The sequence below is a fragment of the Cryptomeria japonica genome, chromosome 2 (genome assembly GCF_030272615.1).
Source record: "Cryptomeria japonica chromosome 2, Sugi_1.0, whole genome shotgun sequence".
NCBI classification, from domain to species: domain Eukaryota; kingdom Viridiplantae; phylum Streptophyta; class Pinopsida; order Cupressales; family Cupressaceae; genus Cryptomeria; species Cryptomeria japonica.
In genome coordinates this window covers 196,342,381-196,363,246 of record NC_081406.1, presented here as the reverse complement: position 1 = coordinate 196,363,246, position 20,866 = coordinate 196,342,381, and the positions used below count along the sequence as shown (strand labels likewise).

Genomic DNA, 20,866 nt, shown 5'->3' with positions numbered 1-20,866 from the left:
CACTCACGAGTATTTATAAACTTAAGATTGAACCCAACAACCCTTAGAAGATTTGAGTAATATCTCAACAGGCAGCCCTTTAGAAACATCCATTTCAACCAGAATGCGGGCAAAGGTGGAGTGAAAAATATCAAATGATTCATCATCCACCATCAAAAAATCTTGTTAAACGTTTAACAACCCATAAATGAAGGGGGAGATTATGAAGCCAAACCCAAATCGGGATCTTGTTAAACGTTTCAAAAGAAGGGTTGAAATCAAAGTGCCAAGGTTTAATCATCAATAAAAATCTGTCCTCCCAACTAAAATAATGATCACATAAGAATTTTATTTCTATCCTAAGCATTCTCAAACTTTGCAATTAAAAACCCTTCAGCCATGGGGTAAATATGAACTTTACCAGTAATCAAAGGTTCTCAATGTTTTGAGATCCAACCCCAAGTATGCAACTGAGAGAGGCTAGGCCAAAAACCCCTAAACCATTGTTGAAATGGCAATTTGAGGGCATTTTTGTGGTATTGGGTTCATAGAAACCAATGGGTTTTCTCGGATTTTTGAGCTTTGGGAGGTCCATCACAATTATTAAGGAACGACACTTTAGCACCAAGGACATCACAATCAAGAGTTTTAAGACACTATGGAAAAGGTGGGGAGGTGACATGCAATTGGGATTGATGAATCAAGGAATGTCTGACAATAAACATGTTTGTTCTCACAAGCATTATTCTTTTGATCAACGCTATTGTCCAGTTCATAAAGTGTTTACCACAGTGTGCTTGATCCTCGTCTGCTAAGCAGTTACATCCAGCTTTTTAGTGCCTGCTAGTATTAAGAATTTCTCCCTTGTGGGCACTTTGGAAGATCATGTTGTTGGCATTTGCATGAAGATTGCATTAATGATATGATATGCTGTCATTGATGTCAATTGAACCGGTAATGGTATTTGTGATATTGCTGATATTGTTGTTGTTATTGATATTTTCTTGTAACCGGCAGGAAGAGCTTTGTGGAAGATGTTGTAAACCGGTATGTTAAGTTTGTATGTTGAACCGGTGTATAAGGTTAAACATTTTCTATGCAATGTAACCAGTAAACCCTACCAGTTGTTTTTTGTTAAACCCCAACCGATCAAGTTTGTTGGTTTAAGATCTACTGATGAGCAGTAACGATGGAAACACATGTGATCATTGAATGAGGATTAGTTCAAATTGTTTTGGCGCGTTTGTTTGATTGTCTAGGGAATGAGCAAAGTGGATTGCATCTAATGCATAGCGCGTGATGAGTTACAAAGTCCAATGAAGCAGTGATCATGGAGCGGTTGAAATTTTCTTGAAGAATGTGAAGAGATTGTTATGATTTCTAATGGTCAAGATTGAACCGACTTGTTTGTAATCTCTATGAGAGAATTAGGTTTTTGTTGTGTTACCGACCTAATCGATTTGTATTTAAGGTCGATGAAGTTGTTTGTAAGAATGTTGGCAAAGTGTTGGCTGAAAACCAGTTGAGTGTGTGGTTGCCAAACCAGAGAATGGATCTGCAGTTTGAGTGAAAGTAAGATTGAAGCTTAAAAGGATCTGATCAAGCAAATGTATTGCTATTCAGACAGATCAAGAAAACCTGTTGTTTTCTAACAATTATAGCAGAATTGAAATCCCCTAACTGGGTAAGCTCTAACAAGCTTGGTTACTTATTAAATCCTCTAACAAGGTGGTCCATTAGCTTGGATTCTCAAACCCTCTACCAAGATTACTCCTAACAAGGTATTTTGCTTTCCATCAAGTCATTTTGTAAATCCCTTGTAATGTAGTGCTATTCAGACAGATCAAGAAAAGCTGTTGTTTTCTAACAATTATAGCAGAATTGAAATCCCCTAACCGAGTAAGCTCTAACAAGCTTGGTTACTTATTAAATCCTCTAACAAGGTGGTCCATTAGCTTGGATTCTCAAACCCTCTACCGAGATTACTCCTAACAGGGTATTTTGCTTTTCATCAAGGCATTTTGTAAATCCCTTGTAATGTCCCCTTATCGTTGATGTCCTTCCAGTGGTCCATTGGCCTATTCCTGAGACCCGTAGGCTATGTGGAATGAAGAATGAGGGTCAAATATTGATGAAGCGAGAACTTGCTATTTTTAGTAAGTCGGGGGTTGGCCGTTTTGGTGATATTGTCCTACTAAGCTCTCCATGCTCCGTCACTAGGTGAGAAGATCATGATTTTTGGAGCAGTAGTTCATGACTTACTATTTTTAGTAAGTGGCAATATGCGTATTTCTATTTTTGGTAGTGGACAGGGTCCTGATTCTGCAGCAGTTCAGTGGTCTTCCTTGCTCAGCTTCATCCTGGTTTTGGCAATAATCAATATTTGAGTCATAATTGATATAATTAAATATTATTTCCTTATCCTAAGGTTTAATATTTAATTAATTTGATTATTTTTACTACTGATTAATGACTATGGAAATTGTGCATAATGTCTCCTAAGTGCTAGACAGCTTATTATGTCTAAAAAGGGATGCCATTTTTATAATGGGAGATATTATTTTATTCACCAAAAATATTTGCTAAGTCAAAATCGTGGTCTTGTTCTTACTTGGCATGATTTTTGACTTATGGTATGGGCACCATCCTTGGGTCCACTTGGTAAATGAAATGCAAATGGGAAAGTGGAATTTGGGCGCATTTGTGAGCATTTGCATTTGGATTTGGTGGTGTTAGAGGTTATAAATAAGAGCCTTGGGCTCCCATTTTGATTATCTTATGAAATTGCATCATTATGCTGCCGGATTGGCGATTGAAAAATCTGAGCTTCGAAGTGTGGCTTCCTAGCTAAGTCTCAGTTTCGTACTTGCAAGATAGTACCTAGCTGTGTCCTTGTATTTCCAATGTTGTTGGTGAGTGAGTTGCAGATTGTGGAGTGTTTTATGTGGGATTGGAGTGTTTTCTGGTTGCTGGTCGAGGAGTTGCTGAAACTATATTTTGCTCATACCTCTTGGCCAGGTGATTCCATCATTTTGGGTACCGACTCATCCATCTTTCCTACCACTGGCGATGCATCTTGTAAGTTTTTAGCACCTTATGTTGAGTGTGGAATTTTATAATGCAAATCGAAATTCCCTAGTTAGGCGTTGGGTTTAGTGAGTGCATTGGGATGCGTGCAAAAGAAATGTGTGTTTTGATAGCTTCCTTTGGGTTTGTTTTCATTGTGGCTGGTGTAGCATTGGTTTAGAACTGATTTGGGGTGAATTGGGTGAGTAATGAGAGAGTTATGAGTGTTTTAGTGAATCCACAGGCTGTTGTTTTTGCATTTCCAGCGTGCAGATTTTGATGTTAGCAAAATTTCATGCTTATTATTTGGATGTTCAACATTACTCTTCTTCTCTCACTCTCTTTATTATTGTAAAGTTAAGTAGTAGTACTACTAACCAATTCTGGCTTGTAAACTCTCATCCCGCTGAAAAGAGGAAGAGGCTGTCTTGCTGCCTATTTCAATTAAATTGTAATTCAATCCTCCCGCTGCATAAGCGGTCGAGTGATGATTGATTGTAATGGTCCTCCCGCTACATAAGCGGTCGAGTTGAGTTTGTTTGTAATTTCAATCCTCCCGCTAAAATATTGCGATCGAGTGATTTGTGTCTTTGTATGTTTCTCTTGGCTGGTTCACCGCCAAGTCTCTTGCTTTCCCGCTGGATAAGCGAAAGGGGTTGGCTTGTCGCCCAGCATTATATTCACTTTATCTTTTCAGCAGACTAACGATCCCCTATTCACCGTATGCTCTCACCTTCCCATATTGGGCACTTGGTGATCAGAAAGTGGAAGGGTTGCAATTTTCAGCAAGCTTTGAGTTATCTTTTCTAACCTTAACGGGTTATTTGTTGGTTGATGATTATTATTGGTCCTAAAAACAAAACAAAAATATCTGGGATACTACATCCCCTAACCGGGTGATTCCTTACAGAATCAGTTCTTAACAGGACTTATTGTAAAAGCTTTAACAGGCTTGGCTCCTAACAAGGTGAACTTCAGAAGAGTTCAGATAGCTGTCCTTGTGAGTCTCATCTCACCGTGGTTTTTACCTATTTGGGTTTTCCACGTATAAACATTTGTGTCAAGTGGTGAATGTTTTTGTAGTTATGATCTTATTTGTTGATTTGATTAACTTATGATAAGGCATGATAACTAGAAGCATTGAGAGATGAAGTATGTTGATATATGATTAAGCATTTTGATGTTTGCAAGATTGAAGTTGTTTACTGTTAAGTTGTTATAACAGTTAACCGGTTGATGTTGAGTATTGATCTTGATAGTGAAAGTTTACTTTGTGAGTTTGAATTTGAGATTGGGAAGTTTGTATCAGTTTTTCAGAATACTGATTCACCCCTCTCACAGTATTCTACCGAATACGTATTCTTTCATCATACCATCAATTGGTATCAGAGCGTCTCAGGTCCTCTTTAACCTAAAAGCCTAACAGCTTGAGGAAAAGATCTTGTAGATCATGATGAAGAAAGAAGGTCCGAAGTTCAACAAAGATAACTATAGGATATGGAGCGACAGAATGAAGATTTACATTAAGAGTCTGGGAAGTCAGTATTGGGATCATGTAGAAACTCTGTATGTAACACCTATTGGAACTCTGACTCACAATCAAAAGAAAGAACAACAAGAAAATCATCAAGCATTGGAGGCTATTATCAGTTCCCTATCTGATGTTGAATATGTAGATGTTCATGGTCTTGAAACTGCATATGAAGTATGGAAAAAACTTGAAGAGATTTATAGCGGTGATGAACATGTTAAGATTGCTAAAGAAGAGAGTTTAAGAGGAAAGTTTGATGACATGAGAATGTCTGAAGGTGAGAATATCCAGCAGTATGGTCAAAGGATAAAAGAGATAGTTGGTGAAATAAAGAGTGCACGAGGGAAAGTGGAAGATGCCACAGTGATCAATAAGGTACTGAGAACCCTGCTACCGGTCTATGCTATCCGAGTTGCAGCTATTCAGGAGTTGAAGTCCATTGACAAAACTAAGGTAACTCTTGATGCTATCATTGGCAAACTTACTGCTTTTGAATTAAATGGCTATGATGGCAGTGTACAGAAATCAAAATCAGCATTTAGAGCTTCTGTCTCTAACCCATCTATGAGAAAAAGTAGAGATACTTGTCATGGTTATGAATCTAGATCCAGCATAGATGTTGATGATGAAGACAGCTTAGTGGAACTTGAAGCATTGTTGGCAAAACGACTACCTAGAGGTACTGGGAAATATAGAGGTAACCTACCTTTAAAATCTTTTGCATGCAACAAGATTGGTCATATAGCAGCTAATTGTCCTAATGGTGAAGATGAATACAAGAGAGACAAATTCAAGAAGTATAAGGGCAAAGGCAAGAGAGATTGTCTTATTGCTATTGACAGTGGTATTACTGATGAAGAATCTAATGATGATGCTAGTGAAGATATTGTGTCTGTAGCTATTAAGGAAGAGATATCAGATCAGAAGGCACTAGTGTCCAGGATGGACAACTCTGATGATTGGATCATTGATAGTGGTTGTTCACATCACATGACCGGTGATCGGAGCAAATTTCTTTCCTTGAAGGAATTTGATGGCGGTGTTGTCAGATTTGGCAATGACTCACCCTATATGGTTAAAGGTAAGGGAGTTATTTCTCTTAATGGGAAGAGCAGTGCTAACGATGTCTATTAGGTTGAAGGCCTAAAGCACAATCTTTTGAGTGTGGCACAACTTAATGACAAAGGATACCCACTGGAGTTTAAAAATGGTATGTGCAAAATCTTTGACAACAAAGGTGAATTGATTGCAACCGGGAAACAAACCAGAGGTAATCTATTTCATCTTAATCCTAAAGTTAGCAACTGTTTGATTGCAAAGATAGATGATAGCTAGCTTTGGCATAGGAGATTTTGTCATATAAACTTTGATAACATTGTTAAAGTGAGCAAGTCCAAGACAGTAAGAGGTCTGCCTCAGCTAGACAAACCGGTTAATACTCTTTGTAAAGAATGTAAGTTAGGAAAGATGACTTCTTCAACTTTCAAGAGCAAGTCCTTCTCAGCAGAGCACTTGTTAGATTTGGTTCATACAGATCTATGTGGACCAATAAGAACAAGAAGCATTCAAGGTGATAGATATTTCATGATCTTCACTGATGATTGTTCAAGGATGATGTGGGTCACATTCTTGAAGAATAAGAGTGAAGCTTTTGGTAAATTCAAGGCATTCAGGGCCTTAGCTAAGAAACAGAGTGGCAAAAAGATAAAATGTTTGAGAACAGATCCAGGCAGTGAATTTACTTCTGAGGAATTCACTAAGTACTATGATGAGAATGGTATCAAGCGACAGCTTTCTGCACCAAGGACACTACAGCAGAATGGTATAGCAGAGAGGAACAACCGATCAGTGGTTGAAGCTGCTAGGACAATGTTGATACAAGGAAATGTAGCGAAAACATTTTGGAAAGAAGCTGTAAGTACAACAGTCTACACAATGAACCGAGTTCTGATGAAAAGAGGTAAGGACAAGACCCCTTATGAATATTGGTATGGAAGATCACCTGATTTTAGTTATTTTAAAATATTTGGTAGCAAATGTTTTATTAAAAGAGGTGATTAAATTAGCAAGTTTCAAGCTAAGAGTGATGAAGGCATATTTCTTGGCTATTCCACCAAGAGTAAGGCCTATAAATGCTTCAACAACCGAACACAGAGAATTGTTGAGAGTGTTGATGTTCGTGTAGATGAATGTCCCGAAGTCTCAAAAGGAACAAGTTCAGAGAAAAAGGATGAAGATCCTTGCATTTTGCTTTTGGAACCTGAAATTGTTAAATCAGAAACCGGTAAAGCAAATCCTGATGTACTTGTTCAACCGGAACAAATAAATTCAGAAGAAGATGATAATGAAGACGCTAAACCTGAAGAGAATGATCATATTATTCCTATGTATGTGAGACTGAACCACAGTCCTAAGCATATTATTGGGGATAAGGATGTTGGAGTACTAACTAGAAGGAAAATAAGAGAGAACTCTTGCATGATCTCCACCATTGAACCTAGAAGTGCTAAGGAGGCATTTGGTGATCATCATTGGGTTAAAGCTATGGAGGAGGAATTGGATCAGATTAAGAAGAACAGCACTTGGACCCTGCTACCCTGATCGGTAAACAAGAATGTTATAGCTACTAAATGGGTATTTAGAAACAAGTTAAATGAAGATGGTGTTGTAGTTCGCAACAAGGCAAGATTAGTCTGCAAGGGTTATGCTCAAGAAGAAGGTGAAGATTACGGCGAAACTTTTGCACCAGTAGCAAGACTGGAAGGTGTCAGAACTTTACTTGCATTTGCAGCCCATAAGAAGTTCAAGGTATACCAAATGGATGTTAAGTCTGCATTTTTTAATGGGATATTGGAAGAAGAGGTATACATAGAGCAACCTGATGGTTATGCATTGACTAATGAGAAAGACATGGTATGCAAATTGCATAAAGCTTTGTATGGATTAAAGCAGGCACCCAGAGCATGGTATGAACGACTTCATATACATCTGACGAAGATAGGCTTTGGAAGAACCGGTGATGATAGTAATATTTATCTCAAGTCTGAGAGAGATGAAATACTGGTCAGTGAAGTATTTGTTGATGATATTATTTTTGGAGGCAATGATGTCATGAGCAATAGTTTTGCAGATGAAATGAAGATTGAATTTGAAATGTCTATAGTGGGGGAAATAAAAAATTTCATAGGCTTGCTAATACAGCAAATGAAGAATGGTATTTTCATTACTCAATCTAAGTATGTGAAAGAGGTTTTGAAGACTTTTAGCATGAGTGACTGTAAACTAGTTGGAACACCAATGGTTACAGGTTGTAAGTTGTCCAACGAGAATGAATCTAAGTCTATTGATGAAAAGGAATACAAATCAATGATTGGCAAATTACACTATGTTGTTCACAGCAGACCGGATATTGCCCATGTGGTTGGTATATTTGCTAGATTTCAGAAGAATCCAAAGGAAGCACACTTGATAGCGATAAAGAGAATTTTTAGATATCTGAAAGGTAAAGTTGACTATGGATTATGGTATCCATATGGAGGAAACTTTGATTTGAAGGCAGGAAATATTGATGACCAGAAAAGTACTACCGATGGAGCATTTTTTCTAGGAGGAAGGCTAGTTTCATGGAGTAGTAGAAGCAGAGTTGTACTTCACAATCTACTGCTGAAGCTGAGTATGTTGTAGCTTATATGAATTGCACACAAGCTATTTGGATGAGGCACATTTTGGAAGGTTTTAAGATGAAGATCTCAGAACCTATAAAGATTTTAAGTGATAATACAAGCACCATTAATATTTCTAAGAATCATGTTTTGCACGCTCGCACCAAGCACATTGAATTGAAGTATCACTTCTTGTGAGAAAAATTTCAAAGTAAAGATGTTATCTTAGAGCATGTTTCTACCCAGGAGCAGCTTGCAGATATCTTTACCAAACCTCTACCTAAGACAACTTTTGAGTATCTTAGAAGTCAGTTGGGGGTTGTCCCTCTTCATGAAGTTAGTTGAGCATGATGCTAATTGCATCAGTCCCTAGATTACTTGTACAATTTTACATGGATTGATGAAGAAGTGGATGTATTCCACAGGGGGAGCATCAAGTTGCAGTATGTTGTTGATGCACAATGAGAGAAGAATTACATGTTTTACTTTCAATTTGGCATTGTTGTCAAAGGGGGAGAAGAATTATGTGATTGAGGAGAAGAATTATGTGACTGGCAAAGGGAAACCAGCGACAGGCTGAAGACAGACAGAGCATGGTGAATACTTGGTAATGTAAACCAAGATTCCTATTCACCAATCACAGCAGCAATCAGAGGCATTGATATTTGTATTGCCATCAATGTCAAAGGGGGAGATTGTTGGCATTTGCATGAAGATTGCATTAATGATATGATATGTTGTCATTGATGTCAATTGAACCGGTAATGGTATTTATGATATTGCTATTATTGTTGTTATTGAAATTGTCTTGTAACCGGCAGGAAGAGCTTTGTGGAAGATGTTGTAAACCAGTATGTTAAGTTTGTGAGTTGAACCAGTAAACCGGTGTATAAGGTTAATCATTTTCTATACAATGTAACCGGTAAACACTACCAGTTGTTTTTTGTTAAACCCTAACCGATCAAGTTTGTTGGTTTAAGATCTAATGATGAGCGGTAATGATGGAGACACCTGTGATCATTGAATGAGGATTAGTTCAAATTGTTTTGGCGCGTTTGTTCGTTTGTTTGATTGTCTAGGGAATGAGCAAAGTGGATTGCATCTAATGCATAGTGCATGATGAGTTACAAAGTCCAATGAAGCGATGATCATGGAGCAATTGGAATTTTCTTGAAGAATGTGAAGAGATTGTTATGATTTCTAACGGTCAAGATTGAACCGACTTGTTTGTAATCTCTATGAGAGAATTAGGTTTTTGTTGTGTTACCAACCTAATTGATTTGAATTTAAGGTCGATGAAGTTGTTTGTAAGAGTGTTGGCATAGTGTTGGCTGAAAACCAGTTGAGTGTGTGGTTGCCTAATCAGAGAATGGATTTGCAGTTTGAGTGAAAGCAGATTGAAGCTTAAAAAGATCTGATCAAGCAAATGTAGTGCTATTCAGACAAATCAAGAAAACCTGTTGTTTTCTAACAATTACAGCAAAATTGAAATCCCCTAACTGGGTAAGCTCTAACAAGCTTGGTTACTTATTAAATCCTCTAACAAGGTGGTCCATTAGCTTGGATTCTCAAACCCTCTACCGAGGTTACTCCTAATATGGTATTTTGCTTTTCATCAAGGCATTTTGTAAATCCCCTAACCGGGTGATTCCTAACAGAATCAGTTCTTAACAGGACTTATTGTAAAAGCTTTAACAGGCTTGGCTCCTAACAGGGCGAACTTCAAAAGTTCTCAGATAGCTATCCTTGTGAGTCTCATCTCACCATGGTTTTTACCTATTTGGGTTTTCCACATATAAACATTTGTGTCAAGTGGTGAATGTTTTTGTGGTTATGATCTGATTTGTTAATTTGATTAACTTATGATAAGGCATGATAACTAGAAGCATTGAGAGATGAAGTATGTTGATGTATGATCAAGCATTTTGATGTTTACAAGATTGAAGTTGTTTATTGTTAAGTTGTTATACTTATAACAGTTAACCGGTTGATGTTGAGTATTGATCTTGATAGTGAAAGTTTACTTTGTGAGTTTCAATTTGAGATTGGGAAGTTTGTATCACTTTTTCAGTATACTGATTCACCCCACCCCCCCCCCCCCCCCTCTCTCAGTATTCTACCGGATACTTATTCTTTCATCATACCATCAATAATCTCATGAGATCGTTCATGTGAAAAAATGGAATACCTCATCAACCAATGTTTGATTACTGAGATAATCAATGTTCATGAAGGATTTTCCAACACAAATAGCATCAATGGGAGCTACAGGAAATTCTCTAAGAGGTGACTCCTAGAGGTTTAGTATGTGAGCATTTACTAGCTCACTGAAGAACTGAATGAAGAGGGGACTTTCTGCTGGCAGCAGTGACAGAATCATGATCTCCGTTGCTTTGAATGTAAACATCATTTCTATATATGTTGTTTTAAGTTATCTTTAATTTTTATTTTGCTTCAAATGGGAAATTCCCATTGGTCTAATAGTACTTTTCATTTTGGATATATGAGATTCATATCTTCAATTATTTTACCTGCTAAATGGTAACTCAATTATGAACCTATATTATGATCTATTGTGTAGGATTTTAGTGGATACTTGCATTGGCTCTATAGTATAATTGATGATTTTTCAGTTTTTATGTTAGAAACTATGATAGGTTAGGTTGAATGGTTTTATAAATATGGTATAGATTGGGTTCAGAGCTTGTGCTTATCACAAAAAATGGATCAAACTTTGTATATGGTTTCTTTGCTATAATTTATAATACAAAATTTCTTGTTTCCAATTAAAAGATGATGGACTAATAATCACCACAACATAATTATCAACCCCAATCATTAACAAATAAATATACTTCTAGTTCTTTCGAAGATTTGATAAAAAGGCACTAATTTGGGACTTACACAAGTATCACAATCTACTTCACTTAAATGGCCTCCCTAGGACAAAAAATATTCTAAGCAAATTATTTTAAAACCCACATAACTTACCAACACTATAACTTCCTCTAGTGTCCTTTTATAATCAACATCTTCAAACTTGTCAAGAATATCTAACTCGTGATCTGCCAAGCTAAGAAGAACCTGTCAAAGTAAACAAAACATCAATTAATTATGTTGACTAAGCACAACCAAAAACTTTAAAAAGAAAACATAATAGAGAATAATTCATAGCTATTAACGTGAACGCCATCCAAATATATATGTACTGGTCTATTCAATATCTGGAAACCAAAGTTTCTACATGTTTAAATAATGGTCATCCACAAGAAAAACAACAGGAGAATAAAAATAATAAATATTAAAAAATAAAGCATAGAATAAAGTATATATCTGACAGTCTATAAGGCAACTAAAGTTAATATATCAGATGACAAGAAAAAACACAATCCCCATAAATGACCAAAATAACACATGAAATAGGCAAGTAAAACATATACATAATAATTAATATCCCATATGAGTGCCATGGTTTATAAACATCCCAAAAATAACTGAAAAAAAAATGTGAAAATAAAATAGCTTATAAAAAAGTAGAGATATATAACTATCATGCTAAAAAAGTTCATATGCAAAGAACATTTATCATCACTAGTCAAGCAATCTTATTAAACAAATTAAATTACCTCGTAACCTGCCCAAAAGTACATCAGTTGGGACAATTCCTCATGTCTTTTTCAATGGTGCTTCCTTTAGCATACATTGCAGAAAAAACTTGATTGAAAAACTCCAGAGTGAGCCTTCGAGAAATGTGCATCTTCCTCACTTCCAAGGCTCATCTTCTACTTCACACAAAAAAGCAAGCAATGTGGCAACGGCTATGATTCTAAATGTTTGCAAGGATCTGTTAGTATTTTAATTTGTTCTTTCCAGGACAACTTAAAAAGGAACAGTGTGTAAGGAAAATTCCTCTTTAAAATAGCAAGGGAAGTTCCTTGAGATCTAAACTACTCCTCAAACCTAAAATAACGAACAAGCTTACTACTTACGCACACTGTATAATTTTATCTTTTGGGGTTTTGCACAAAAATAAATTTGGCCTTTCTTTTTTATTTCTGAGGTTGAGCACAAGACTCGAAAGTGCCCATCTCACAAGGTTTTTCTATATTTGCAGTGAAGTGTCCTACCCCGTTTTGAACCAAATTTTTTGACTTTCCACTCTAAGTATTTTGTCAATCAGTTTCCTTACTTGCTGACCATTCAGTTTCTGGTTTGTACTGACATATATTGCAGAGATAATTTATGACAGTACTTACACTCAGCATGTAAAGTATTGAAAGTATTGAACCAAACACAACCACTGAAACAAATACTTAGCAATAATAAACTGAAGCATAGCATTAGAGTGCATTTCATAAATAAATCCGACCTTAATTACATCCAAGTTGTGTGTTGATATGACTGCAATGTCACTGTCTTGAAGCCTATTACAAGCAGTAACAATGTACAGGTACAAGCAGCAGCTAGAGCATATGATATTCCAACAAAATGGCACTTGGCCACACACCCAGCATCAAATATATATAAACATCAGCAACTACAGTATTACACTTTCCTTTCCAACCACTCAGAAATACCTTCACGTCCCAAGCAATATCTGAACACTATTTAAATTTCCACTATATTTAGTTTCAAGACTCAAATACTTCCTTTTTCCAGTCAAAGATAAACACTCCCACAGTTACCAAGGGATGATATGTGAGCGCTCATCAATCAGCAATAATATATAACCCTATTTCATAACATGGCATCCAAATATTACCCTGCCTGCCAACTCTTTTAACTAAATTCATGAAGCACTTTAAACCTGCATATTATATATCAATCTCTATCACCCAGCTATTGGAATTCATATGCAAAGATACCCAGCACAATATAGGCAATGCCCTAGGAGATATGAGTAAAAATGAGGGTTTTATCTTGCCTATAGACTTCACAAATTTGCCTGTCAAATCCTCCAAAGACATTTCCAGCTAAAACCTCTAACAATCCAATGATGAAGTGCAATGGTGAATCTTGGATGAATCCACATGGATTTTGGGTTTCCATCCAAACCACTGAGAAACTCCAAGGGTGTTTGTGCTCAGATTTCCTACAAATGAAGCTAGAGCTCTCAACTTCCCAGAGAGAATAAATTAACCAAGTATATGCAAATGAGCTCCAAATGAGCCTTTTTATAATTCTCCAAGGAAGCTTCCGGAAAACCCATTTAATTTTCCCCCTCTTTTAATTTTCATATTTACTTGCAATTGGAAATAATAATAAAGTGACCCCTTATATAATTTTTAATTAACAAAAAGTCACTTTATGAATTAATTTTTATACCCACCTTTTATCTCCTTATATCGGTGCCTATAAGACTATTAAATTATTTAAATCCTTATAACTCCCTAGGCACCAAAATAAAGTCACTTTATAATTCTCATTTACGCGTCCACCTAAAGTCCCCTTTAAATTAATTAAAATAACATTAAAGTGAAACATTATATTTAACTTTAATAATAACGTTATTTTAATTATAAAGCTCTAGGTTGCTTGGAGTCATCAAGTGTTGCTTCACTTATGATTGGGAGATAAAGGTATCGAATGTTAATCCATTCAAGCAGAAGATTAATGTAATTGGTGTTGTTGTATAGCATCGGTCGGATCCTACAGGGTCAACTTGCCATCAAATGTGTGAATGGCCTAATCAGCCTTACACATTTAATATATAATTTGAATTCTATGATGCCAACCCTTGATTTATATTGGCGAATTAATAAAGTGATTCATTAATATTGTATAGCTAATACCTAACTCATAAGACGTGTTAGTTAGCATTGTGGAGAGACGTGATGATTGAGAAGAGCCGACTTTGGAGAAGTCGTGTTGGTTGATATGGGTATATAGTTCGATCCTCCTCACACTTCCAAGGCAGCGATTCAATTCATTGAAGCATATCGGATAATATTCTGCAGATCGTGTTCTTTGTTCAGCAAACAATCTATTATCTTCAGCAGTCCGAAACTTACAGTCAGCATACAGATCGTGTTCCTCCTTGTGTTGCAATGTATCCATTATCTGCAGATCTTCTAGACACACGGCAGTGGCATCATAGACAGCGAGTGGATAGTTCTTGTAGCAGATCGAACTTATCCTAGCAGGTTGTATGTTGAACTGAATTGATACTAGCTTCAAGGAGTGAGGCAAATTCATTGTATAAACATCTTATGTATCAATAAAATAATAAGGAACTTCTTGGCTGGATTTTTCACCTTAAAGAGGAAGGTTTTCCCAGGATATACACTGTGCATTTTGTGTGAATTTTCTATCTATATAATCTGATCACTTAAATTTAACATGGTATCAGAGCCACAGTGAAAGAAGGATCGTAATCAGATTCTCTACAACTTCTAAGCTTTCTCTCTTCTCTCTCTCCTTTGAGAAGTATCTACTAAGTCTCAAAAATGGTGAACAATCTTAAAGTTGAAGATAGGCTTGAAGGCACATCTAACTTCACCTCATGGAAGTTTAGAGTGCTAATTACACTTGAAGAAAATGATCTTCTTCAATTTGTGGAGGAAAAGGATTTATCCAAGACCCTGAAGATCATGAAGAGAAGCTTCAATTTAAGAAAAATGCCATCAAAGCAAAGAAGATATTAATCGACCCCGTGAGGGATCACTTGGTGCCTCTCATCTCCAAGATGACAACTGCGAGAGATATGTTCAAGACCTTGGAAGACTTATATGAGATTAACAACGTAAGTAGGACTCTTGCCTTGAGCCAACAACTTCACCAAGTAAAGATGGCAAAGGGAGATTCAGTCATCACCTACTTCATGAAAATTTCAGAATTCAGAGATCAACTAAGCACAATTGGGGATCAAGTGATTGATAAAGACCTTGTCATGCTCCTTGAAAGGTCTGTCTCATTCATGGGAGACATTTATCCAAAGCATAAGTGGAAGATCCAAATTACCTAAGTTTGATCGACTCCGTCCGGATTGTGTTCAAGAAGAATCAAGATTGACAGCTAGGGGAATTATCAAAAGCTCCCAAAATGAAGATACACATGTTCTTGCCACTCAATCTACCAAGAAACGTAAGAATTGGAAGAAGGGCAACTTCAAAAGGAATAGAGATCTAAAATCAGATTCTGCACCTGATTCTAGGAAGAAGAAGAAGAAAGATCTCTCTCGCATCCAGTGTGTTGACGGGGCTAAAATCGCGGAACTACAACTCCATCCGGCCAACACAGAATAGAATGATCTCGCCGAGTATCCTATCCTCTCTTGTATAAGGAAGCCCTAAAGTTGTTTTAGTTGATCAATGGGGACGACCTCAAGGTTTAGATTGTCAGGTCTTGACTGCAGGATTACTCAGTGATTGGTGTGATTTGCTGGAAACACAAGGGGACTTACGTTTTGCAACAAGCTGGTCTATTGCGATTTTCGGACTGCGAAATAAAATCAAAAGAGAAGGGTTCAGGAAGCCTAAGGACAAAGATGATAATAGCTAATGCAGGGGGTAGATAGATTTCGATAAACCAGTTCTTGTTTTTCCAAAGATACCCTCACAACTAGACAAGAACGGTGCAAGCTCCAAGGGATGAAGGATTTTCAGACCGAAGACACTCGTTTAGGTACCCAATTCTAGCGCAGCCTAAGACGAACACCTGTGATTGAACTGAGCATAGTTTGGGTTCAGACTAACCATGCACGGTGACCTACAATCAGCAAACCCCCAATGGTATGAACCGGAAATGCATCAAATACCCCTCTACACTTCACCATTAAAATTCTTGCACTCTAAAATTTAACCAGTTGAAAGAAACCATGCAAACAAACTAAAAACAAGATAATAAACACCAAATCAATGTCTATATATTGATTTCAGCTACCTATTACAACAATTTCTACAGCATCTCTATGCTATTCCTATAATCTAACCTATTCTAACTCTAAAATCTAACTACAAAATTCTAACTATCTAACCCTTTACAAAAGAAAGGCCTCTGCCTTTTATAGATTTTGCATGTCAAACCAATGGCCAGGATTGACTACATCCAAGGGCTGCAATCTGCCTTCCAGAAGCTGACAGCTTTAACCCATGCCCATTAAACTCTTAGTCATCTATCCAACCACTATCTCAACTGCATGCAACTGTCTGGATTCAATTTGAGTCTATCCGGTGGTTGGACATAACTGTCCACAACTGACCTATTTCCCCTTTGTTTCAAAATATCTTGAGTGGGGCCCACAGGCAATTTTACAATAAAACGGTTTCTGTTTTCAAAAACTGAACTTCTAGAATTAAATCCAGCTGTGCACTTTTCCTTAGAATGCATGATTGTTGCATTCAGAGTGTTCTTTAGTCTTTGGTCCCGGTGGTGGACTTTAGCTTGTTGTTCAACGGCACGCTTCCCAATAATCGGTTCAGATCACGCGCTTTTGCAGTGCAAACCTGCATCTTGTTCTTCATCTTTCAGCGCCTAGCTTTGTCGTTTCAAGCTTTCTCCTGGTTCCTTCCGATGACGTCCTGCGACCTGCAAACAATTGATTTCACTTTAATAAATCAATTTGAAAAATTAATAAAATTAATTTAACAAACATTAAATTTCGATGCCTGGCTCAAGAAGCTCTTTGTGAGATGTATCTTTTAAATGCCTCTCGTGAAATTCGGGCCTTTGAAACTTTTTGAGAGATGTTTGTTTTTTCCGTGCTAAATGTTTCTTTGGCCGAATTTTGGGTGAATTGACCTTTTGCGAGATTTCTCACTAACTTGCCATTTTTCCCTCATTGGTTGCAAAATACGGATTCTTTGTTCAAAATGAGCAATTAATCCGTTTAAACGCCCTCTTCCTTTACACTAAAAATCAAGTATTTCGATGAAAAGAGGACATTATTTTGCGACTTAATTTAATAACTCCCCCCCTTTGGTAGACTTTGGACAAAGAGATGCGATTTACAAGTTCCTACCATTTTCGGCATGGGGGTTGAATTCGAGTTTTTTGATCTTTTCGGCCATTTAGAGTAAACAATGCGAACTTGATTTTTCACGGTATTTCGGCCTAAATGAGATTTTGCGGGCTATCTGCTAATTTCGGGAATTTTGGAAGATTTGCACGAATTTACACTTAGTCTTTTGTTTTTCGCCTAGAAGAATATATCACGCGATTTTGGACTTAACATCCTTTTCTTATTTTCGGGTTACTGGCTGATTTTATGGGCTTTGACGTTTTACCTTTTCGGCAAAATAAGGTTACTGCGCGATTTTGGTTTTAGTTGTGCTTTTTCAGGCTATTTGGAGACTTTGTGAATTTCGGCCTAAATGGAGACATTTTGTATTTTGTCCATTTTCGGCCCACAATGCTCTTTTGCGAGATTGTTCTATTTTTGGCCCATTTGAGTGAGAATGCGTGATTTTGTGAACTTCGAATGATTTCGGCTAAAGATCATATAGCGCGATTTTCCTCTTTCACGATTTTCGGGTTGGAGGCCTCTTTAGGCGCAATTTTGAAAGTTTTTGGCCAAATGACCCTCTCTAATTTCGGGCTCTTGGACAATTTTTCAAGTTTCTGAACTTCGCTTTTTGGCATAGGAAGTAACTTCGCGTGAATTCGATATGCACTTTACCCTTTTCGACCTGTGAGCAGATATCGTGAACTTTAGTGATTTCGAGCTAAGGGGTCAAAATGCAAACTTCCAAAACGTTATATCTTTCGGACATTTAGGGCAAACTGCATGATCTTGACGACTCCTCTCAAATTGGCCTTATGAGTCGATTTGAGAGTCCGCTTTCACACTTAGGCCCACAAGGAGTGTTTGTAAAAAAATTGATTCCTGCGAACTTTGAAGCCTTTGATGACCGACACGAGGGTAACCTACATTCGCCCTAAGACTTCGGGCTTCTCTCCTAGCGGGCAAACAGATACAACACGGGGGGGTCCCTGTCAATGACGGGGCGTGTGTGCTATACGCACAACACAATGTTTTAGGTGTGACAAGTTTGGTCACTTTGCAGAGGATTGTTTGACAAGACCAAATCATCAAGGAGCAAACATCAATGAAGTCTCATCTCAAGAGGTTGAAGATAACTCCAATGATTTTCTTTTCATATCAGCATTATCAAGCAATGTTCCTACAAACAGTGATACCTGGTTGATTGATAGTGGAGCCTCTAGATATGTCACCTGCTATCGAGAGCACCTTTCTGATTTGGAGTCGTCAAATCTTCAAATTATTATTGGGGATGATGCACGCTATTCTGTAAGAGGATTTGGGGCCACATCTCTAAACCTTGAATATGGAATTTTTCTACACCTAAGTGATGTGTTATTCGTGTCAGGGATCAAGAGAAACCTTGTGTCTATTTCAGCCTTGGAGGATAAGGGCTATCAAATTGCATTTTCTGAAGGAAGAGTTCTTGCTTGGCCTAAGAACTCTAGCATCAAGATTGCTCGTGTGATCGAAAATCAACATGAGAGTTTGTATAAACTCTCCACTCTCCCTATTCAAGCTCTTATTCACGATTCTTCCAGCTCCAGCGAACTTTGGCATAGAATACTTGGACATCTCCACTTTAGGGCTCTTCCATCACTGGAGAAGATGGTAAAAGGTATTCCTAAACTTAATCATGTACATGATGGTACTTGTAAAGGTTGTGCTATGGGTAAAAATATTAAGAGTCCTTTTCATAGCAATGAAAGGAGGTCTAAAGAAATTCTAGATCTTGTACATTCAGATTTATGTGGTCTTGTCATGTCCCGTCCTTAATCATTATATATATTCTAATAAAATAATTATTATTAATTAATATAATAATTACCAACGAATTATTTATTATTTATTTGTTTATTAAATTAATAATATTATAAACATAATTTACATATTATGTTTATTACTAATACTATTATTTATTACTTATTTATTATTTATTTATTTATTAATAATTTTTAATTAATAATATTATACATGATCAACTCTATATTAAGGAAGATACATGATTCCCTCAAATCGGTGACTAAAAGTTATTAAAAGAAATCTAAAGAATGTGGTTACGTGGCTACTCAATTAGAGGAGGTTGCGTATGTTTAAAGGAAATAATGCGATAGCAATTACCTTTAAGACGGGCAATGAATTAACATTAAGATTAGGGTGATCTCTATTAGTAAGGGGCAGCGATTACTACTAAAAAGATAGCAAATATTAAACAAAAAGGCACGATTAAGAGGTAGTCAAAAGGCTCGATAAAGAGGTGTGTCTCATCATAAGACAAGATATATAATAGAAGTCATGATGAGAGAAAGGGGAATATATCGGGAATAGTAAGAAAATAAGCCTGACTAATAACAGTCATCACACAGCATAGGGAGAATAGTAAAAATGAATAGCACGTAAAAATTAAGGAGACACATAAAAGAAGTTCGCTGGCCATAAGGAATAAAGTAATACTAATATGATGTGGCACTATTCAATATTATAAATACTGTAATAATATAATATAATGATGTCAATATAACATAATGCTGGTAATAAAATATCAGACTGTAATATAATATAATAATGTTATTACATAATTATGTAATGTAATATAATAATGTTATTACATAATGCAGATAACATAATGTAATGTTATTAATAGGATATAAGATAATAATGTCATAATGACAGTTAATAAATAACTGTCTATATGACAATTAAGTAAATTATACGATAGAGTCTGTAATACCTTGTGGTATCTTGTGTGATTCTCCTTGAGGATAGGTGGAGGAAAAGAAAGGTTGACATTAATGTCCTTCTATTGTTCTCTCTGTGTACTAAAATTGTAATCCTGGGACTGAATAAAAGAGGGTAGCATTAGGGGACATTACAGGTCCAATGACTATTCCATCCTTAAGTGAATGTTTGTATTATGTAACTTTCATAGATGACTACTCTAGGAAGACTTGGGTTTATTTCTTAAGGTCTAAAGAGTCTGATGAAGTTCTAGGTAGGTTTAAAGAATTTAAAGCTCTAGTAGAAAATTTGTTTGGAAAGAAAATTAAAACTTTAAGGTTTGATAATGGAGGTGAGTACACCTCGGGTAGCTTTCGTGATTTCTGTATTGAGGCAGGGATCAAGAGGGAGTTATGTGTCCCTTACAACCCTCAACAAAATGGGGTTGCATAAAGGAAGAACAGATCTATTGTTGAAGCTGCAAAAGCTATGATTCATGATCAAGACCTTCAGACTTTTCTATGGGCAGAAGCCCCTAGAACAGAAGTGTGTGTTCAGAACAGATGTCCTCACCGAATTTTGCAAGACATGACCCCGGAAGAAGCTTTTTCAAGAATCAAGCTTGATATCAATCAATCTAAGAATCTTTGGTTGTCCTATGTATGTTCATATTCCCAAGGACAAGAGGACCAAGTTGGAACCTTCTGGCAAGAGATAGATATTTGTGGGCTACAATGAAACCTCCAAAGCCTACCGTATTTACATCCCTGGTCAGAAGCAAATAGAAGTAAGCAGGGATGTCACATTTGAGGCAGATGTTGCATTCAAGAAATCAAAGGGTTTGTACATGGAGATAGATGATGAGACTCCTCAAGACATGGATGTTGATCATGCTCCTAAGATTTAGAGGGAGTCTACAGAACCTGATAT

The 20,866-nt window shown here is 36.7% G+C and overlaps 1 protein-coding gene across 2 annotated transcripts in view; it reads right to left on the bottom strand.

The window, feature by feature from the left end:
• The window catches only part of LOC131072805 (AIG2-like protein D), a 146,016-nt gene that overhangs the window by 49,774 nt on the left and 75,376 nt on the right, over window positions 1–20,866 (bottom strand). For both annotated transcript variants that reach the window (XM_058009064.2, XM_058009063.2), the window contains exon 3: window positions 11,230–11,322. In XM_058009064.2, the coding sequence (XP_057865047.2) occupies window positions 11,230–11,322 (93 nt within the window). The remainder of the gene's footprint in view (window positions 1–11,229; window positions 11,323–20,866) is intronic.